The sequence below is a fragment of the Coregonus clupeaformis genome, unplaced genomic scaffold (genome assembly GCF_020615455.1).
Source record: "Coregonus clupeaformis isolate EN_2021a unplaced genomic scaffold, ASM2061545v1 scaf0124, whole genome shotgun sequence".
In the NCBI taxonomy this organism is placed as follows: Eukaryota; Metazoa; Chordata; class Actinopteri; order Salmoniformes; family Salmonidae; genus Coregonus; species Coregonus clupeaformis.
The window spans coordinates 128887-152648 of NW_025533579.1; the positions used below are offsets into that span (position 1 = coordinate 128887).

Below are 23762 nucleotides of genomic sequence, written 5' to 3' on the forward strand. Positions count from 1 at the left end.
TTTGGCTGCAGATTGTAGTATCATTTCATTCATTGAAGATGGGAAGATCCATTCTTTCATAATTCTTTATTGGACTACTGTGTATTACAGTAAGCCCCGTCTCACCCTGGCACGTACAAACTCACACCAATTCTGAAACTAAACAGACATATCCTCATGAAGAGTTCATGACTGCATTGTTTTTATAGTTGTGTCTCATGCGTAATTTCAATATTGTAAAATATGATATTGTTTTATAGGGGTATGTAATGGTAATTCCGATTTCTTACCTTAGAATTTAAGATTGTGATCTCACAAAGGAATTTCCCACAAACACATGATTGCTTACAATATCAATGCGTCATTCAATAAATAAAATCTCCTACTATTTGTCAGCTGTAGCTATTGATGGGAAAGCTATGGCATGGCTCTCCTCTACTCCACGTAGGAACATGCAAACAAAAACAAAAGCATAAACCAGCCAGCAGATACCAATGATACGCAGGCCCAGTCAGGAAATCTGATTCGTTTTACATAACATCGATCTTATTTGAACAATAACTTCAGATGAGATAAGAGGAATTTCCAGATTGTGCTGGCAGTGAGAAGTTCAATTACAATAAGGCACTTGATCTTATTTAGAGAAAGAGTTGGTTCAGTTGGTGTGGAAGTAGTAAACCAAAGTCTCAGTGTTGTGCTGTTGTTAAACGACTATAGCTGTACATGGTTCAGGTTAATGCGCTAGTGTTGTATTGGTATTGGTGACGCTGATGTAGCTGTATGAAGTGAAGGTGTAGAAGTCTGAAGGATGGGAGTGTTGTTGTCATGGTGGTTACCATGGAGAGGGCGGTCTGGGTCTGCTGGAGGAGGGGGTCGGGGAGCAGGGAGATGTGGACACACTCAGGGATGGTCACCGTGCCTCCGTCCAGGTCAGCGATGATCACGTCCAACTGTAGAACACAACACACAAGGGCGGCTCAGTCAGTACGATATCTTTGATAGATCTCATAAGAGAGCACTATACTGCATTCTGTAGATGACGCTAAGTATGCTGAATGATAACAGTAGTGACTGACAGCACCACAGACACACACAAACGCTTCTGTCAACAGCTGTTCATTACAGCACTTTACCTAATGCAGCAGTGAAATGTACCTTTTAACAGGCAGTTGGGGTTGCCAAGGCGATAACCTCTCACTCCTGACCCCTTACACTCCATCATCAATCGATCTATCAAAGCCATGTGACTGTATAGTATACTATATTATACAGACAGGCAGTCCGTTGTTAAAGTCATTACATTACAAAGCATGGCGAGGGACCACATGTAGTTTAATGCACACTAACCTAGACCCCAGAAACAGACTAATGACTGTCTTTTCATAGTCCTAGTCCCAATTTGAAATGTATTTAGCACCTAGCCCACTGTTGCCATTTTACCTGCCTTGATTCTAAATGTATGTTGTTTATATTGTATATAATTTAGAATTTTTGAGCTTTGAGATAACTAATGAAAAGCGATATACAAACTAACTGTATTATTAGTATTATTCATCTTAATCATTAGTTTGTCCTTAATAACAGGAAACTCTTTCAAAGTCATCCAACATTCCACGGAATATGGAAGAAAATATATTTAATTTACATGTCAGGTACACCTTGGCATGGTTTACAAAGACTGTTGTGTTAGTGCTGAGAGGAATCTAAGGCAACAGAGGTTTCCGATTGCTAGAACACAGCAGGTCTGGGTTGTTGAGTGAGATTAATTATAGATAAGGAAAGGGGGCCAGAGAACTGACAAACACATATCTAGTAATCAAGATCGTACTACAGTCTGTCAAAGTATGGGGGGGCAACTCAGAATGAAGAAGGTCTTTACTGTCATCAGATAGGCTTTACAGACGCATACACCGACGAGACTATATAAACATTATATAGAAAATAAATCAAAAGAAGTATTGTAGATTGGGACATACGGTCATGCTACCCACCAGTTCCTGGGTCTCGGAACGGAAGAAAGAATTGACCCCGATGATGAAAGGCGTGGGTGTGCTCAGCACCTCCAGGAGTTTCCCTGGCAGGATGGGGACGTACGTAAAACTGACGGGAGGGAAACAAGAGGATATCAGATTGACCAGGAATCAGATTAGGAGATGATATGATAAGTGTGAGGAAATCATAAAATTCCCTAAACTAACAGACCACTATCTTGTTAATCAAATCCCTGTAAATTCACTACATTAAGACACCTATGAATGTATTTTACAATGAAAAACACATACAAAAACAACCACACACACACCGTCACGCACACACTCACACAGTCATGCACACACACTCACACACCTACCTGTATTTGAGGGGGAACATGATGGCCAGTAGTGCTCTGCAGGCGTCTGTAAGTCTCTGGTAGCTGCTGGACAGGAACAGGATCTTGTGTTCCGTCAGAGCAGCACAGAACAGATACAGAACGTTCACTATACCTGAGAGAGACAACATAACAGAGGTACAGTATTCACTTTACCTGCAGGGAAAGACTGACTGCGTGGATTGTAAAGATCATCAAATGTGTGTTCTAACAAATGATCAAACATGAAGGCATAAAAGATAGATCTCTACTATATACATGTAGGCGTATTTGGCCTTTTCTCCTAACTCATATCAAATATAGGCCTATGATTTGCATTCATCAAGCAATTAAACAACTGGTGAAGGTTCTCTCTCAAAGGGCAATCTTCAAGGTGAGAGAACATTGGACTCTGCGATTGGTCCATGTCACTAATCATAAGGTGCCCCATTGGTCCAGGGCTGAGTAGACTGCGTTGTGATTTGCCGTACCAAGCTGTCTAAAGAGATGGGCTACGCTGCTGCCGCTGACAGGGAGGGAGTCGTTGATGGGCGTCTGGATGACCTGTCGATCACCTGCACCCAACGTTATAGTCCTCTATAAGAGAGAGAGAGAGAGAGAGAGAGAGAGAGAGAGAGAGAGAGAGAAAGAGGGGGTAGCATGGAAAAAGAGAACAGATAGTGTGAACGCCCTTTCTTGGAAAAATTGGGATTAGCAATTACACTTCAGCACAATCACAGAGGGTTGGAGTGTATAGAGGAGCGGAGAAATCAGAGATGGAGAGAATCACAGGGGTTTAGCAGGTACATTAGAACTACACAGTCACCGGCCATTCACAGCTGAACAGGAGAGAACTGACCTATGCTGAACTGAGAGCCCCATAGCAATGGGTCTTACCAGATTCAATCAGCCCACTATATTAATGGACCTTTATGGGAGTCAAATACCAATGACATGCCAGATTGTCCATTCAGGGACATTTCCATTGCATTTTGAGTAAGTATGGAAAGGGAAGAGTTCATATGTTTGATTGATTTTGGGGGGTTCTTAACATTTGAAATGTGTTGGTTTAATCACGTCTTATTGGTTTAGTGTTACTGCATAGTTCTTACGGCCATGTGACGCAGAGGGAAGGGAAGCGCAAGACAGAATGATTTAGATTTTTTGTTGTCGTTTGTAACATTCATGAAACATCTGATCTTAGTCATGTAAACTTCACATTGCAGCACATACATGACATTTATAGGTCAAGAGAGTTGTAGTAGTTGTTGTAAGTGCCTTCATCCCCCTTGGCGTTTTTCCTATTTTGTTGCATTAAAACCTGTAATTAAAAATATTTTTATTTGGATTTCACGTAATGGACATACACATAATAGTCAAAATTGGTGAAGTGGAATGAAAAAAATTAATTGTTTCAAAAAATTCAAAAAAATCTATAACGGAAAAGTGGTGTGTGCATATATATTCACCCCCTTTGCTATGAAGCCCCTAAATAAGATCTGGTGCAACCAATTACCTTCAGAAGTCACATAATTAGTTAAATAAAGTCCACCTGTGTGCAATCTAAGTGTCACATGATCTCAGTATATATACACCTGTTCTGAAAGGCCCAGAGACTGCAACACCACTAAGCAAGGGGCACCACCAAGCAAGCGGCACCATGAAGACCAAGGAGCTCTCCAAACAGGTCAGGGACAAAGTTGTGGAGAAGTACAGATCAGGGTTGGGTTATAAAAAAATATCAGAAACTTTGAACATTCCACGGAGCACCATTAAATCCATTATTTTAAAAATGGAAAGAATATGGCACCACAACAAACCTGCCAAGAGAGGCCAAACTCACGGACCAGGCAAGGAGGGCATTAATCAGAGAGGCAACAAAGAGACCAAAGATAACCCTGAAGGAGCTGCAAAGCTCCACAGCGGAGATTGGAGTATCTGTCCATAGGATCACTTTAAGCCGTACACTCCACAGAGCTGGGCTTTACGGAAGAGTGGCCAGAAAAAAGCCATTGCTTAAAGAAAGAAATAAGCAAACACGTTTGGTGTTTGCCAAAAGGCATGTGGGAGACTCCCTAAACATATGGAAGAAGGTACTCTGGTGAGATGAAACTAAAATTGAGCTTTTTGGCCATCAAGGAAAACGCTATGTCTGGCTCTAACCCAACACCTCTCATCACCCCGAGAACACCATCCCCACAGTGAAGCATGGTGGTGGCAGCATCATGCTGTGGGGATGTTTTTCCATCGGCAGGGACTGGGAAACTGGTCAGAATTGAAGGAATGATGGATGGCGCTAAATACAGGGAAATTCTTGAGGGAAACCTGTTTCAGTCTTCCAGAGATTTGAGACTGGGACGGAGGTTCACCTTTCAGCAGGACAATGACCCTAAGCATACTGCTAAAGCAACACTCGAGTGGTTTAAGGGGAAACATTTAAATGTCTTGGAATGGCCTAGTCAAAGCCCAGACCTCAATCCAATTGAGAATCTGTGGTATGACTTAAAGATTGCTGTACACCAGCAGAACCCATCCAACTTGAAGGAGCTGGAGCAGTTTTGCCTTGAAGAATGGGCAAAAATCCCAGTGGCTTGATGTGCCAAGCTTATAGAGACATACCCCAAGAGACTTGCAGCTGTAATTGCTGCAAAAGGTGGCTCTACAAAGTATTGACTTTGGGGGGGTGAATAGTTATGCACGCCACTGTACGTTGCCATAATTTGTAAGTGTGATCTTTATGTTGCATGCAATTTCAATGACTGTTTGGGATTTTTACGTTTTTGCAAGACCGAAAAAGCCTGTTAGCCCACATGAGTTAAGGCATAATTTGCACAGCATGATTATTACAGTGAGTCTTGGCTGCAAATGAAGACAAATAGCATAGAGTTGCATACAGGACAGGTAGCACAAGGACTAAGAAGGCATCCTACAACCACAGCAGCCTCTTGGACAGACATCACATAGTAATACAATAGAATACACAGAAACAACTGGATCTGCCTACAGAGGCTGTATACCACATCAGGTAGGAATACAAAGTATTTTAAGTACTTCCAGGTAGTTCTATATACATGTATTTAGAAATTCTTTGAAAATACATATTTCACTATAAAAATTACAAATGTATATATTTATAAATAATTTCAACAAAAAAATTATACCCCATTTTTTTGGGGGGGGGAGGGGGGATTTATTGAAAAACAGGCCTTTTCGAATAAACTCCAGAAGCAGGAATCGAATGTAGCCAAATCTTCATCTCAAAGTACTTAAAATACAGGGCCCAGGTATATCTGTGTATAGCTGGAAAGGAAAGGTTGGCGTTAGCCATGCTCTCTACAGCAGCAGCAATGGGAGAGCTGTTGAGACATCAACGCAGTGACCCAACTGATCACCATTTCACCGTCACTCTTCTGGTCAACAATCAATTATATATCCTTGAATTTACCAATAACAGATTTGTAAAATGATCAGCCATTGGGTCACAGATTGAGCCTTATCAAAGTGATTTGATTGGTTTTCCCATGAGAGGTCTGCGTTTTGACTGGCAGAGGAGGAGAGGAGGATGGACTTAGAGAGAGGTAGGTGAAATACACAGACATAGGAGGATTCTGACAGAACTAGGGAAAGCTAGGAGCTGATTGGTTGAGAGGAGAATAAAGTAGTCAGGTGGCGTACCAAGCTCTCCTCTCTCTCTTCCTGGCCCGGCTACATAAGTCAAGCACCCCACAGAGAGAGAGAAACACACAGAGAGAGAGAGAGAGAGAGAGAGAGAGAGATAGAAACACCATAGGAGAACACGCGGATTAGACACAACAGGGTGCAAACAAAAACATGACAAAACAATATGACAATAAAACATTAACATGACAATATAAATATACACAGACGGTAACAGCGTGGCATTATGACATGAGAATGTGGCAACATTAACATAAGGCACAGAGTCAAACCAGCTGTCAAAAAATGAAAGCTCCCACAGCTCAGTACATACATCAAATGGGCGAATTAGTCAGACGAGGTGTTCATGACCACGGGGTGAAATAACTGAGGAATTAAAATGTATACTTGTGTAACATTGGCATTTTTCAGTGAAGTTACTTTAAAAAGGTACATTTCCTTAGTTCATGTTTTACAGTTAATATTTCAGGAAATCAAAAAAATACATTATTTATGGAGCTTGGCCGATTGACAGAATGTCCTTGGGCTGGTAGCTGGAAGTCATTGTGGAGACTGGCTGGTAGCTGGAAGTCATTGTGGAGACTGCACAGACAGACAGTCATTTACAATTATCTATTCAATCACACAGGCAGGTGCATACACACAAACGTTCAGGCAGGTTCCATATTAGACTCGTTTATAGTCCAGAGTACAGTAATTGGGCTAAAGGTTGCTGCTCTGTATGCCAGGAGTGCGTATCTGACAGTTGAGATAATTGCCAGTTCCAGTAGTAAAGTGGATGTGTTGCAATGCATGTTGGGTTGACGTGGCATGACTGGGGAGAGTCCTAGCAACTCCAACATTAGACCTGAGTCTAATAGAAAGGCCTGTGTCATTAGAAGTTTGACATTTGACCTGCTATTACACGTAACAAACACCTAGCATAGCTTTTCATGCACCGTTAGATTACAGAACGCTCTGCGCTATACTATCCAATGCCTGAAGGTCTGTGTAAGTCAAGCGTATGTTTGTTTTTGTTTGCAAGATGTGTGTGTGAGTGTGTCTGTGTGTTAATGCTGATTAGTCCTGTCTCTCATTCAGACCACTGCACTGCCTGCTATGAGGCCATCTGGTGCCCCATATGGTCACCCTCAGAGAACCAGTGTGTGTGTTGTGTGTGTGTGTGTGTGTGTGTGTGTGTGTGAATGTGTGTGTGTGTGTGTGTGTGTGTGTGTGTGTATGTGTGTGTGTGTGTGTGTTCCTCACCAAGTGAAAAGTCTATGCACTTCTATAACAGATCAATAATGGCGACCACATCAGATCAATCCATGACAAACAGCACACAGAATCAAAACAATTCATTGACTTTAAAAAGGTCTCAAATGATCAAAATGATTGGACAGGTTAATGTAGCATGGAATATGCAGGATCGTTAGACCACAAAACCCACAAAAGCAGACTAATGCAAACTGCAAACCACTGAGTGCATATTAATCAGCATGGTTTGAGATGATTATATGAAATACAAACATACTTTTTAGAATCATCATGTTTATCTAAACAGATAAAATCACAATAAGGCAAGCGGATTGGTAAGAAGCTGCCGGAAGGTGATGTTACCTGGTCCTGAAAGCAGCCCAGTAGCCAGTCACAGGCTAGGGCCTGAGGAACCGAAAGATTTAAACTACATACTGGGGATTCATTTATCTGTAACACACAGGAGGAACCAATGTACAGCGAGGTTGAATTGCATGTACACAAGGGAACAAAATGTACAGAAATGTACGTACAGTGAGGGAAAAAAGTATTTGATCCCCTGATGATTTTGTACGTTTGCCCACTGACAAAGAAATTATCAGTCTATAATTTTAATGGTAGGTTTATTTGAACAGTGAGAGACAGAATAACAACAAAAATTCAGAAAAACGCATGTCAAAAATGTTATAAATTGATTTGCATTTTAATGAGGGAAATAAGTATTTGACCCCTCTGCAAAACACAACTTAGTACTTGGTGGCAAAACCCTTGTTGGCAATCACAGAGGTCAGACGTTTCTTGTAGTTGGCCACCAGGTTTGCACACATCTCAGGAGGGATTTTGTCCCACTCCTCTTTGCAGATCTTCTCCAAGTCATTAAGGTTTCGAGCCTGACGTTTGGCAACTCAAACCTTCAGCTCCCTCCACAGATTTTCTATGGGATTAAGGTCTGGAGACTGGCTAGGCCACTCCAGGACCTTAATGTGCTTCTTCTTGAGCCACTCCTTTGTTGCCTTGGCCGTGTGTTTTGGGTCATTGTCATGCTGGAATACCCATCCACGACCCATTTTCAATGCCCTGGCTGAGGGAAGGAGGTTCTCACCCAAGATTTGACGGTACATGGCCCCGTCCATTGTCCCTTTGATGCGGTGAAGTTGTCCTGTCCCCTTAGCAGAAAAAACACCCCCAAAGCATAATGTTTCCACCTCCATGTTTGACGGTGGGGATGGTGTTCTTGGGGTCATAGGCAGCATTCCTCCTCCTCCAAACACGGCGAGTTGAGTTGATGCCAAAGAGCTCCATTTTGGTCTCATCTGACCACAACACTTTCACCCAGTTCTCCTCTGAATCATTCAGATGTTCATTGGCAAACTTCAGATGGGCATGTATATGTGCTTTCTTGAGCAGGGGGACCTTGCAGGCGCTGCAGGATTTCAGTCCTTCATGGCGTAGTGTGTTACCAATTGTTTTCTTGGTAACTATGGTCCCAGCTGCCTTGAGATCATTGACAAGATCCTCCCGTGTAGTTCTGGGCTGATTCCTCACCGTTCTCATGATCATTGCAACTCCACGAGGTGAGATCTTGCATGGAGCCGCAGGCCGAGGGAGATTGGCAGTTATTTTGTGTTTCTTACATTTGCAAATAATCGCACCAACTGTTGTCACCTTCTCACCAAGCTGCTTGGCGATGGTCTTGTAGCCCATTCCAGCCTTGTGTAGGTCTACAATCTTGTCCCTGACATCCTTGGAGAGCTCTTTGGTCTTGGCCATGGTGGAGAGTTTGGAATCTGATTGATTGATTGCTTCTGTGGACAGGTGTCTTTTATACAGGTAACAAACTGAGATTAGGAGCACTCCCTTTGAGAGTGTGCTCCTATTCTCAGCTCGTTACCTGTATAAAAGACACCTGGGAGCCAGAAATATTTCTGATTGAGAGAGGGTCAAATACTTATTTCCCTCATTAAAATGCAAATCAATTTATAACATTTTTGCCATGCGTTTTTCTGGATTTTTTTGTTGTTATTCTGTCTCTCACTGTTCAAATAAACCTACCATTAAAATTATAGACTGATCATTTCTTTTTCAGTGGGCTAACTACAAAATCAGCAGGGGATCAAATACTTTTTTCCCCTCACTGTATAGGCCCAATATACTAGTCGTGCACGATTTAGTATACTAGTTTACTGTATGTTACACTGCTTCATGCAGTAGCGTCATTGAATTAGTTTGAGACAAACAGTAAGTTTAAACTGTGCACATAGGGTGAATACAAGAGCTAAGTAGATATTCCTATACATAGTGTGTTACAGTGGAGGCTGCTGAGGGGAGGATGGCTCATAATAATGGCTAGTACCATTCCACTTATTCCGCTCAAGCCATTACCACGAGCCCGTCCTCCCCAATTAAGGTGCCACCAACCTCCTGTAGGTTACTATGCTGGCCATCTCCTCTGTGCTGAGGACCCGGCATTGACTCAGCACTGTGGGTTAGCATAGCACACCCGCTAATGCTAAGCTACAATGCTAACAGGTTGGTTAAGCTAATGTGCTAGCTGTCTGCATTGGCCAACATGCTAAGCTAATATGCTAGCAGGTTGGATGGGGCTAACAAACTAATAGGCTAGCTGGTTGGGAGGGTTGCATAGCCCAGGAGAGTACGTACAAGTCGGTATGCATGGTGAAAGGAGGTGTGTTTACCTGAGAACCACCAGCAACGGGGATGACGCAGGTGAGGAGGTTTCCGATCACCGTTTCCAAGGGAACGCTGAGGCTGTCCACATGCACGGTGTAGATGAGCCCCAAACAGTTCTGCACAGAGGAGGCACACAGTTAAAAGACAAGCACACACTTTCCTTGACTTTTAGCGAAATGACACAAATGGGGGTTATTTTGGTGAAGAACACATCTACTACCTAAAGAAAAATACATCCAAACCAAGCCTAGAGTTTTGTCTCAAACACTCTTTGTTGTAACAAGAAACAGAGATGAGATGTGCAATTGGAGTATTGGACAGAGACATGCAGTGGTGCTTTGAGGTGCGTCTTACCCTGAAGACCTCTGTGTGGTCCAGACGGGACACCAGCACCAGGCTCTTGGGGGCGAAGACCTGGGCCGGCTGGACCAGCCCTGGGACCTCGTCCTCATCCACCTCACTGGCCTCAGCCTTCTGTAGCTACACACACAGGGAGAGACAGAAGATCAAACAGTGTACAGAACGTAGCTTACTTTGTGCAAATGTTCTATTGATGTATCATTAAAGATCTAACGTCATATCACAGACGTCACATACTGCTTAGAACTTTTATAAATCGTTATCGGTTTCTCATATGATTAGATCGTCTTTGATGCCAGTGTAAAATGTTGGCACACAGTAGCTACACAGTACTGCTGTAAGGACACTGTTATTGGTTCATAATGACATTGGCTCAGTGTGTGAGGAGCAGTGTGGCCAGGGGGCCTCATCTCTTTCTCCTCCAGTCTCTCACCTGAGGGTTGTCCAGGCCCTCCCAGAACGTGAAACAGGCACAGTAGTGACGCTCTGAGTTGATGTCGGTCAGAACCGACACGAAGAACGACGGACGCTCCCTCTCTGGAACTAACTGCCATCCGTTGGGCTGACAGAACTGAGAGAGAAAAGGAGAGAGGGAGAGAAGAGGAGCGAGGGAGGGCGAGGTCGACAGAAAATGGGTCAAGGGGGCAGGGGTCGAGAAAGAAGGGAAGAAGGAGGGAAAAGGGAATGAGGTGAAAGGGATAGAAGGAGAGAAGGGAGAGATAGATCCCCTGTAGCTCAGTTGGTAGAGCATGGCACTTGCAACGCCAGGGTTGTGGGTTCGTTTCCCACGGGGGGCCAGTATGAAAAATCTATGCACTCAAAAACTGTAAGTCGTTGTGGATAAGAGCGTCTGCTAAATGACTAAAATGTAAATGTAAAATGAAGCACGAGAGAGTGATGACAGGAGAGGAACATACAGTATTAGTGTGCCATGTCCCAGTGTGGTATATCACATGTCCCTACTCTTCATCTCTCTGTGACTCACCTCTGATCTCTAGCCTATAATTTAGTTATTTTCCACCACTAGGCTACACCAAGTTAAGAAAACTTTCCACGTGTCAGAAATTATTAACCTTACACCACTATTTTGGATCAGGGTGAGAAATAGGCTAGAAGCAAGCCAAGGAATAACCATTGAACACATTGTGCTGTAGGCATTAATCTTGTAAAACATAATGAACACTTAGGAATTCTTCAATATTAACTCTAGCAAAACACATTAGACAATAATGAGGTAATCAGTATTGGAATAAGGGTTATTTGGGAGACAATAAATACACATTAACAGTAAATGATTCTGGGTTGATCCCTTCATGATGCAGCCTTTCTTCAGGTATGGATGATGTATGTAGTATCGGGTAAATATGTAGGCTATTGTGCATTTGTTTGTGTGAGTTATGTTAGTTACATACCAGTTCGATGCCTTGTGGAAAGGGATTGTCCTCCCAGTCCTTCTCAGGAAAGCGCTGGAGAATGTGACCTTGCCCCTCACTGCCCCCTAGAGAAAGAGAGAGGAAAGAGGGTGACAGAAAGGTCAGGTCGGAACTCTTGATCAGAGAGCCAAGGTATCTGTCAGGGCCTAGTCCACTACTGTAGGGCTCACCATACGATATTATCACAATACTTAGGTGCCGGTACGATATCTATTGCGATTCTGAACGATTCTATATGTATTGCAATTCGATACTGCGATTTTATGTTCCAAACATATTTCTCACTATATTGCTGCACAGAGACAAGAGAGAGCATGAGAAAATGAGTTGGAAATAAAAAGGCTGAAAATAGGTTGACTCACTATATGAGCATGGCCTTATTTCTATTACAGCATATTGGATGACTCTCATTCATATTCCATTCATCCAGTTCAATGGAACAGCAATAGGTTTAGGCTCCTACATGATACTCTAATTTTCCCTATACCCATCATTAGGTTGCTACAACCAAGCCTATGAATGCTGTTTTCTAGTGACATTTATTTGGATACATCCATAACAATGAGCTAATGAGGCGCGATTTTGCCTGGCATAGAAAATATACTCTCTCGTCAGGAGTGTTGTTCAGAGGAGCTAGCCAACAACACAGCTTACACAAACAATAATGTAATTATTAGTCCAACAGTTGCAAAGAAGAGTTTCCATTTGGTTTTTGCGACTGCACTTGAAGAAACTTTAAAAGTTCTTGAAATTTTCCAGATTGACTGACCTTCATGTCTTAAAGTAATGATGGTCTGTCGTTTCCCTTTGCTTTTTTGAGCTGTTCTTGCCATAATATGGACTTGGTCTTTTCCAAATAGGGCTATCTTCTGTATACCAACACAACCTTGTCACAACACAACTGATTGGCACAAACGCATTAAGAAGGAAATAAATTCCACAAATTAACTTTTAACAAGGCACACTTGTTAATTGAAATGCATTCCAGGTAACTACCTCATGAACCTGGTTGAGAGTGTGCAAAGCTGTCATCAAGGCAACGGTTGGCTACTTAGAAAAATCTCAAATATAAAATATATTTTGATTTGTTTAACACTTTTTTGGTTACTACATGATTCCATATGTGTTATTTCATAGTTTTGATGTCTTCACTATTATTCTACAATGTAGAAAATAGTAAAAAATTAAGAAAAACCCTTGAATGAGTAGGTGTTCTAAACCTTTTGACCGGAAGTGTAGTTCCAAACAATGTCTAAAAATAACCTAAATCAAAAAGGGTACTTTTTAGATATGAATAGTAGGTTTAATGTTGAATAAATGAATGTGATTGTTTTAATTTCAGAATCAAGACACACCCCATATTTTAAAGCACACTATAAGGAGTATAATGGCACGAATATGTTGTCTACATGATTCCATATGTGTTATTTCATAGTTTTGATGTCTTCACTATTATTCTACATTGTAGAAAATAGTAAAAATAAAGAAAAACCCTTGACTGGTACTGTATATCTTGACCAAATTTATGCAAACTGGTATTGTTCCTAAAGATTTCATAATTGGCAAAGTTATCACCTTCTATAAATCTGGGGATCAAAGATCTTTTACAAATTATCGCCCAATATCTGTACTACCATGTTTTTCTAAAATCCTAGAAAAATTGGTATGAGCACCAATACGGTTTTCGTAAAAACTATTCCACAGATATGGCTCTTTTGCAACTTGTGGATAAAATATTTACAGCCCTTAACAATGAATACACTCTTGGCATCTTTTTAGATTTATCCAAAGCGTTTGACATGGTTGATCATGAAATATTACTTTCTAAATTGCATTATTACGGTTTTCATGATTTGCATATAATTTGTTATATAGTTATGTTTATGATAGAGAACAATTTGTTTATGCAAACGGCTGTGCATCTACCATGGCCAAGATATCCTGTGGCGTCCCACAGGGTTCGATAACTTTACCTTTGTTATTCCTAATCTATATCAATGACCTTGCTGCTGTGTCTTCTACCGTACTTCCCATTCTCTGCTGATGATACCAATTTGATTTTATCACAGAATAATTTTGATTGACTAATTAATGAAGCCAACTCAGGCATGGCCACCTTTTCTGAATGGTTCCAGATAAACAAATTATCTTTAAATGTAAAAGAAATCCTACTTGATTGTATTTAATATTAAGAATAAGAAATATTGTAAAAAAGAAGAGCCAGAAGTGGGTGGGAATTAAATGGAACAAGTCACATCCACTAAATTCATCTGAGTTCTAATTGCTGAAAAGATATCCTGGAAATATCATATTCAATTTGTCTGCAGCAAAGTGATTAAATCTGTTATCATCATCAGAAAGATTAGTGGTTTGGTTAATCAGACTTGCTTCCTAACTCTTTACTATAGCTTAATTTAACCGTATCTCATTTACTGTAATATTGTCTGGGCCAGTATTTACATGTTAGTCATTTAGCAGACACTCTTATCCAGAGCGACATAAAGTAGTGAGTGGATACATTTTCATATATGTTTTTTCCGTACTGGTACCCCCATGGGAATCGAACCCACAACCCTGGCGTTGCAGGCGCCATGCTCTACCAACTGAGCCACACGGGACTGTACATATTACAAATTACTCATCATACAAAATGCATTTGCAAGACTAGCCACCACCTCTAATTACCACCTGGCTCCATCTGCACCTTTGTTTAAGAAACTCAATATCTTGTATATTTATGACATCAATGTACGCCAATTATGCATTTTCATCTACATAACAAAAGACACTGTGATAACCTTGACCCTCCCCACTGCCGCACCTCACATAGTCAATTCTCTATCAGATACAGAGGTACCATACCCTGGAATTCTTATCTTCACATTGCCAAAACCTCAGCATCCCTCAATAACTTCAAGCGAAGACTAGGGGTCAGCCTAACGAACCAAACGACTCCGTAACCTCCTCCATATAGCCCAACTCTCACACACGCACATCCACATTTAAACAAAACATTTACTGTTTATATATTTTTTGTGATTGCTGATCGGTTAATTTGTACATTTGTGATTAGTGGGTTTTGTTATTTGTTTTTACAAACCTTTCTTATTTTTGCACTTATGTATTGTATATTGTTTTTTTGTGGTGTGGTTTTTACAGTATATAATCCCTTGGGCTTCCAACCACACCTACACAGTTTATTTATTTGATTTTGTTTTTATCTGTATTGTTGTTTATCACTTATTTTCTTTGGTGCAAATAAATTAAACCTAAAAGTATCGGGATATATAACTGTAATCGATTTTGTACCCCATCACTACTGTCATAAAGAAAAAGATAAGCTCAATGCCCCAAACTGTTACTTCATGGCACAGTGGTTTAGGTTACTCTAGTTTAGGGTTCTGACACACCATTAGTGTTTGCTGTCCGAGATGACTTCACCTCTGAACGTCATTTGCTAACTGAGTGTGCACAGATTGTACATGTAGTGAAAAATGGCGGCAGTCGGACGTGTAAAGCGGGTTGTCCCTAAAACAAAGGCTGCGTTCGGCAGACGAACGCTAGATCCACATTCATGTGATGTGTGCGAACCTTAAAACCTGGCCTTGAGGGATCATGACCCAGAAGTGCATTGTTCTAAGCTGCCTCACTAATAGGCAAATACTTTCTTGGCACAACGCTCTTGCGATTCTTCCCGAACACAGTACGATTTCCTTTCAGACTTTAGCTAAAACATTAGTGCTGCTCATCTTAACAGAATGCCAAAGGCCTTCTTATGTAACCTCTACAAATCACCCTGTTAACCATCATTTGAGCTTCTCTGTCCAGACAGTCGTCTTCACACAGAATTCTCTTTGTTATGTCAAAGCATGGGACCAGTCACTGAAAGAGACATTATTCCCAAAGTAAAGAAGGAGGGAGGAATAGAGGGTTTGTGGTTGAATGCTGCATCAGTCTGAGAAAAGAATAAAAGCCTCTGGTCTTTATCCCAAGAACAAAACCAGGAGCCCGGTAAGCCCAGTCACAATACACAAACAAAAACTAGGGCAGGCAGGCCAGCAGGCAGGCAGCTCCCAAAACCAAACACACAGATGGGAAGGAAATAGCCTACTCATCCTCTCTTCTGCACTCTCTCCTTCACCCTCTTTCTCTCTCCCCTGAATCTATCTCACCTCTTTCTCTCTCCCCTGAATCTATCTCACCTCTTTCTCTCTCCCCTGAATCTATCTCACCTCTTTCTCTCTCCCCTGAATCTATCTCACCTCTTTCTCTCTCCCCTGAATCTATCTCACCTCTTTCTCTCTCCCCTGCATCTATCTCACCTCTTTCTCTCTCCCCTGAATCTCTCTCACCTCTTTCTCTCTCCCCTGAATCTCTCTCACCTCTTTCTCTCTCCCCTGAATCTCTCTCTCTCTCTCTCTCTCTCAAAGATGGGAGTCATGAGACATTGAGTTGCGTTTAGCAGACCAGCTGTCCTTCATTCCTGACCACTTAAAAATACAGTTGGGTGTCAAAAACACATGATGACCAGTCAAACACAGAGCTGCAGGAATGCAGGAAGCCAGCCTTTCATATTACATTTACTCTCTCATTTGTTTAAAACACCACTCAAGATACGTCTAAACAGACGTGCGCAGCGGTCAGGGACAGGGAAGGCATTTACATTTTGCAACTTTTGTATCGCACTGCTGTTTATTAATTTAGACCTACATTAAGTGATGTGCAGGCAGCATAGATGGGATGGGCTGGGAAGGGATGGGATGGGCAGATTATCAATAGTACCTCTGGCTAAGTTATCCGTACTAGCATACCACTTACAATGCATGTCCAATGCATTCCTTCATCTTAAGTAGTATGCTAGTGTGGATATTGGAACATATTGTTTCAGTGGCAGCCAGGTGGTGGTGAAGAGAGTGTGTTTTCTACATGCACTCAGAGGACCTCTTCAGTGGTGGACTGTAGACTGAGATAGGAGAGGAGTTCATAAAAACTTCCTTAAGGTTTGGCTCTGTGAGCTTCAGCGCGTAGCACAGGTAGGTAGGTGTGCGTGTGTCTTAATTTCACAGAACATTGTCCTAATGCATATTGTGTGTGTGAGTGAGTGAGTGCATGTAGTCTATATACTCTATACTAGAGATTATTATTATTATTATTATTATTATGTAGTAATATGTGGAATGGGTTAATCTGTGCAATAACAGCTTGCGTGACCAATAATCGGTCGAAGGTAGAGTATCGCTACATGCAAGTGGCTTGGCCAGTGTTTACACATCTGTGTTTGCAATACAATTACCGGTAGTCTAGGGCTGGGCGATATGGCCTAAAAATTATATCTTGATTTTTTCAAACGTATGGGCGATTCACAATATACACTGAGTGTACAAAACATTAAGAACACCTTTCTAATATTGAGTTGGGCCCCCCCTCCCCCTTTGGGTGGTGGACCAGTCTTGATACACACAGGAAACTGTTGAGCGTGAAAAACCCAGCAGCGTTGCAGTTCTTGACACAAACCAGTGAGCCTGGCACCTACTACCATACCCCGTTCAAAGGCACTTAAATGTTTTGTCTTGCCCATTCACCCTCTATCTCCAACTGTTTGAACAGCATACTAGCCTGTCCACTTTGTTCAGATGTTGAAATAGCGGCCTACCTTATTTCTCAGAATGAAAACGAGTTGCCAATTCATTATATAATCGTTTTTTATGCTCATGCACATTTAAAAAACACAGACTAGGCTAGCTGCTAGCTGTTCCAGCGTGAGACAGAAACTGAACATTCATTTTCCAGAATCAATGTTCATTGATACTCCTGTTTTAGTAGGGTAAAATCAGAGTAAGCAGTGATCTTTCATCTTTGTTATTGTGAGTGGCAGGGGGAGGGGCTTGATGTGTGGGGGAGGGGCTTGGTGTGTAAATGGAAAGGTGCACAGTCACAGCAGAAGGAGTGAAGGAGACAAGACCAAAAAGACAAAAGCCGTGAACATGCGGACATAAGCGTTCATAAAAACAAGAACAAAATTATAATACTTGATTCTTGCGATACAGACATTTGCAATTTTGTGCTTAAAACAAACTCAAATTAATTAGATATATTGCTCAGCCCTACATTTACATTTCAGTCATTTAGCAGACGCTCTTATCCAGAGCGACTTACAAATTGGTGCATTCAACTTATGATAGCTAGTGGGACAACCACCCAATATATATATATATATTTCTTTTATGGGGGGTAGAAGGATTACTTTTATACTACATGAGTCAATCGTAACGTGGTAGGTAGGCAGTGGCACATCACTTATGTGAATTCTGGTTGTGCTGCTTTTTGACTGCAATACCAGTGTTACACTAGTGCAGACATCCTGATGTTATACTAGAGAAATTGTGTTTCCATAGCTAGGGCTGCCTTGGCCCCAAGTCAGAGCAGGTCCACTGAGGCCATGGCCCAGGGAGTCCCAGGAGCCGGGCCGTTTTTGGTAAAACACCGGGGTAATTTGGAGGTGGAAACACAAAAGTCTGAGGCTTTTCAGTAAAACACCAGGGTAAATCTTCAGTGGAAATGGAGTTGACATGCAGAGTCACTGGGCCCACAACAAACTTACAGTAACCTAAAATTACCTTTAATAATAATAATAAATGTCTCACAATAGACTGCAGTTACCGTAACAGATACAGTCAGGTAAACACCCTGGCAGAGTGATTCCTCTGCCACTAGGTTGCGATATGCTATCAGCCTTGGGCAGTGATTGGTGTGGATATAGTAAAATCTAAAATCTAATTTGATTTGTCACATGCTTTGTAAACAACAGGTGGAGACTAACAGTGACATTCTTACTTACGGGCCCCTTCCCAACAATCCAGAGAGAGAAACAAGAGAAATAGTAGAAAAATAGTAACAGAAGGAATAAAGCCACAATCTGCACTATTCAAGCTGATCTAACCCCCCAAAAAAACAAATACACAATGAGTAACGTTAACTTGGCTATATAGTGGAGATAAGCATTCTGGTTTATGGCACTGAGTACACAGCCAGGCTGCAGGACATCCTGCATCTGGTAAAGGTCATATTACCAAGCAGAGCTGAGGGAAGGAGTCTGCCTTAAGGAACGGACACAGCGTTAGTGTTTGCTGGCCGAGAGTACTTAGCACCTCTGAACAAAGTGGCGGCTGTAATTTGCAAACCGAGTGCAAACAGATTCTACATGCAGAAACGGACGAAAATGTCGGCAGTCAGACGCCCAGGCGTGTAGTCCCTAAAACACACTGTGTAGTCAGCAAGCGAACAAATGGCAGACAAACGGCACACCATAGTTAGGTGCAATGTGTTTTCTTAAGCGCTTCTAAGACAGCTAGCAAAATGTCGCCTAGTAGCTAGCTGGCTACATCAGGCCACTGTGTTTAGGCTAATGAGCTGCTAACTAGCTAGCCAATTAGACATACTGTATAGCTAAGAGAACTATAAAATCAGCTAGCTCATTTCATTTTAGCTTGTTATCTTTATGTATTTATCATTGTAAATTAAAAACACATGCTACAAATGCATGTGTAGATAACAGGCATGGAGGAGGGTGAAAGGATTTGCCTCTCCAGCTGTCAGAAAAGGGAGAGAGTAGGCTACTAGCTAGTTAGATAGGGCAGGTCATTTTAAGGGAGGACATTACGAAAATATTCTCCACTTCTAGTCCCTAGAGGGGAAAGCTATGAAGACCGACAGAGTCAATAGCAACCACAGGAGGCTGCTGAGAGGAGAACGGTTCATAATAATGTCCGGAACGGCGCTAATGGAATGGCATCAAACACCTGGAAACCATGTGTTTGATGTATTTGATACCATTCCACTTATTCCGCTCCAGTCATTACCACGAGCCCGTTCTCCCCAATTAAGGTGCCACCAACCTCCTATGATGGCAACATAATAATCAGGGCTGTCTAATTGTAATAATGCTGTGAAAGCCTGTCTGCAGATGAAGAGGTTCCAATGAATGTCCCAAGAGACTGCTGGCACATCCTTGTATGCCATGAGTGGTATGTGTACTTATGTTACCAAATGTTGTATACAACAATACAGTTAAAAGTCACAATGTAGCTATTACAACTTGAGCGGGCCAATCCTGCTCCTGGGAGGTGTGCAGGCTTACGTTCCAGCCCAGTACTAACACACCTGATTCAACTTATCAAACCTAATGAGTTGATAATGTGTATTGTTGCTGGGCTGGAATAAAGGTCTGCTCACCCAGTAGATCAGGGAGTGGAGCAAGGTTGGCCAGCTCTGGTATGGTAAATGTTTTGTTCACCTGAAATTACGCTCTAGTAATAATAACCTACTTAGATTTCTAACATTTACAAACAAGTTGGCTTATATGTACATTTTGAAATGATATGTTGATTCATTCGATGTTGCTTCATTGAAGTGTTTGTTTTAAAACTATTATTCAAGAGTAACTAGTGTCAATGTCCATCTATCCTGCAATAAAAAGGGGTAAAGATCTGTCTCCAATGTGATTGTGTTTCTGTGTTTCTCAAATGAACAATAGCGTTGTGAGCTTTCCAATCTGTTAAATTGATTTGATTGTCACTCTGTTCTCAGGATATCAACCATGTTGCTGCTTATCATAATGGTGTGCATCACCGATGCAGCCATAGGCCCACAGTATGATGGCATTACTGGCCTTTTCGGCATGTGCAATGCGCCCTTGTCATTGTACACCTGAAGCAGAGAATAGCTAAACTCACACATTGTTTGAACATTGTTAAGCTGGCTATATGTTCTCAATTTAAAATGACTTGGGCTCCCCTGAAATTCTCCTGCCGACGCCGCGTCTGGTGGAAAATGCACTGTTAGTCAGTAGCACACAGATTCCCACATTCACACTCTCTGTCAGTGTACCCGAGTCATCCTACCCATCACTTCCAGTGGCTCTCTCCTCCTCCTTTCCATCCCACTCTCCCTCAGCCCATCAGACTCCTAACAAACAGAGGAGAGCTCAGATCCATGTGATTCATTTTCAGCGGCTGTGTGTTCAGTCAGCCATCTGGAACGGGAAACGCAAGCTGACTTTCCTTGACTCCCTGAGTGCTGATGGAGGAATACTACAGTCTCACTCCGGTTCCAACATTCCCAGGACCCATTCCAGGATTCTTGATTTCCAATATATTTATGTTGCTGAGTCAGCGAAACAGAACAGGCTCTTAGGATTTCCATTAATACATGGCATGGAGGACAACACACACACACACACGCAGGCGTTTAGGGATGCTTTTAGTGTTTCAGAGGTATTGCTAATGGATTTCCTCTCTGCTGCTGGTTCTGTCTCTGTGGGATATCACTGCTTTTAAACACTTTACAACAGTCAAGTCATTGGCTCCTTCACTTCTACCTAAAAAGAAGAGGCCTTTTCACTTCAGCATTGCATAGAGAATCATGCAAGAGCATGTATGCACACAACCACTGGTTGTCATGACAACAGTATGTGTACTGCACAACATAGAGCCTAGAAGCCTGCAATTTAATGAAGCTTACCATGACAATATACATAAATCAGGAAACAGAATAGGCCGCCAACTGTCTGCAAGTCTAAAACATTCAAAGGGACCTGGTCCCTAGAAAGGTCTGTGCTACAGAGATGTACCTGGCTTGGCCAGCACAGGGAGGCACCGGGTACTAGAGCAACTCATGACCCGCCAGTCAGCCCTGTCTGGTATACCCCGTGGCCATGGGGAATGCACCCAGCAACCGGATGACCAGCTGGCATCAGGACGGGCGAGACGGAGTGGGGACTGGGGTTGGCATCCAGTCAGTGTACAGGTCAAATATAGACTCAATGACATGATCAGATGACTGATTAAACATGACGGTTTGCCTTACAGTGGCAATCAGCAGTTGAAACAATAACAAAGCGTTCGCCCTGCCCGTTTCGGTAAAAATGTGTGGGATGGGGCTGAAGAAAAGTAACCACTCTCAAATTCATCGACAGAGATATGGATGCAAGGACTGACCATCTGTGATATAAAAATTATAGTTTCAACCATGTTGAGGCTATATAGTGTTTTACTTTGTTTACAAGCATTGGTGTAAAACAAGCTTATATTTTGGGTTCTGATGGGCTACGACAGTTGAACTAAGCTTATGAGGCATGTATAAGTTATATTCTTCAAGAATCAAATGGGTACATAATATGTCATTCATTTATTAGTCCAAAAATTGATGTAGTAACTGCAGATTGCCTCTTTAAAGTGGCTGTTGGTATTCGAAGAGGTGAGAGTTTTGGCTTTAGTTTTGGTGTTTACCTATGATTCTGCAATGGTTAGGCACATTCTGAAAACCTACTTTTTAGTGACCGGTGGCACAAGCAGGAGCCTTTGCATAATCCTTAGTTAATCCTCCCTGTAGGTGAAAGTTGAGCCATTTTGGGGTTTGGCTGATGGGAAATGAACAGGCCCTAGGCCCTGGAGGCACTATCAACATTTACAGTAAAGGGTGTTACCTGCAAACACAAACAAAAATACTATGATTTGAAATATGAATCATAGCTACAGTTCTGGAGAGGCAGTTGGCAGCAGCATGTCAAAATTAAAGTTAGGCCTATGCCTGGTGACAAAGAGGTATTTGCATGAGTGAGGTTTGCAGGCCATTAATCAGTAGGTTCCCCCTGCGAGAGGCCCAGTGACACACTCAGTGTGACACAGTGGAGGTGAAGTGAAACTAGGAGCAGGTGATGCTTATTTTGGGCCATGGTCACGAGGTGAGAAAGTTAGCGGATGTTAGAAGGTGTGGACTGAGTGGTTCTGCTCTTCCAGAGAAGAGGGAAGGTCTCAGACAGTATTGTAGTGCTTCCCCTAGCATCACAAGGTAGAAGTAGCCACTAGCCACCTGACGTGTTGGTAGCAGCCCTGACCATAGTTCTTTAGACTTCACCCTTAGAAAGAAGGCTGACATGGAGATCACCTGTATAGAGACCATAGTAACCTGAGTTAACTCCAGGGGACCCACAGGACTGTGCAGGCTATTGTTCCAGCCTCAGGCACAAATATGTGAGCTGATCAACAGTGAAACCTCAGCAGGGTGAGTCTGGGCCAACCTGGACAGTCAGGTAGACTAGACTACAGTTGTCTCCTGGGTGATGAAGTAACAGAGTCTGATTTAGGGGCAGAGCATTCAGACTGGAGCGTGACTGGAATGTGAACTGAGCCGGGCAGCGTGAGGGAATGTCAGACACTACTATCAGCGGGACCTGCTGTTGGGTAATAACTACTGGAGGTGGAGAAAGAGAGGGAGGGAGAGGGGAAGAAAGGTGGTGAAAGGTGAGAGGTAAGAAACCGGTGAAGCAGGGTCAGAGTTGAGGTGGGGGAGGGGTCCTATGCTGACAAGGTGCTGAGATGGAGGCCTTAGATCAGGGTTTCCCAAACTCGGTCCTGGGGCCCCCCTGGGTGCACGTTTTGGTTTTAGCCCTGCACCACACAGCTGATTTAAAGAATCAGCTGTGGGGGGTCACTAGGACCGAGTTTGGGAAACCCAGCCTTAGATCACCATAGAGCCAGTGACTGAAACACTAAGTGATCTTGGAGGATAGACAGTTGGAATAGTGACTGGCTGTAGACTGATAATGATCATATGGTCTTGGATGGACAGTCAAGGGTATTAATGCACTGTTGAAGCTAGGAACATAAGCATTTCGCTACACCCGCGATAACATCTACAAAAAGTGTGTGACCAATCAAATTGTATTTTATTTGAAAGCAGGCTGATAACAGCTCTCTGTGTGTGTTGTGTTCTTGGCATCAGAACAGACCACAACCACAGCTTCTCGCTTTAGTCTCCAAACCACTATGACGTGACAGCTGGTTACCATGGTTACTGTAACTCACATGATAAATTAGCACAAAACGGTGTGTGTGTGTGTGTGTGTGTGTGTGTCTGCATGGTGACAAAATGGGAGCTGCTCTGGGGCCTGCCATCACATTACTTATGCTTAGCACATAGGTCATTATCTTGATCTAATCTTCATAGTTTCAACATCATCAAATATGTTTTTACCTGAT

At 42.3% G+C, this 23762-nt stretch overlaps 1 protein-coding gene across 12 annotated transcripts in view; it reads right to left on the minus strand.

Moving 5' to 3' along the window:
- Nucleotides 1-23762, minus strand: part of LOC121548677 (myotubularin-related protein 5-like) — a 69627-nt gene that overhangs the window by 26995 nt on the left and 18870 nt on the right. For 5 of the 12 annotated variants that reach the window (XM_045213542.1, XM_045213539.1, XM_045213541.1 and 2 more), the window contains exons 2-11: nt 11704-11789; nt 10725-10862; nt 10286-10411; nt 9937-10047; nt 7604-7690; nt 6002-6031; nt 2818-2923; nt 2330-2462; nt 1956-2079; nt 816-929 (exon numbers count right to left, since the gene is read on the minus strand). In XM_045213542.1, the coding sequence (XP_045069477.1) occupies nt 816-929; nt 1956-2079; nt 2330-2462; nt 2818-2923; nt 6002-6031; nt 7604-7690; nt 9937-10047; nt 10286-10411; nt 10725-10862; nt 11704-11789 (1055 nt within the window). The remainder of the gene's footprint in view (nt 1-815; nt 930-1955; nt 2080-2329; nt 2463-2817; nt 2924-6001; nt 6032-7603; nt 7691-9936; nt 10048-10285; nt 10412-10724; nt 10863-11703; nt 11790-23762) is intronic. The other 7 variants (XM_045213549.1, XM_045213548.1, XM_041860199.2 and 4 more) reach the window with 5 other exon arrangements.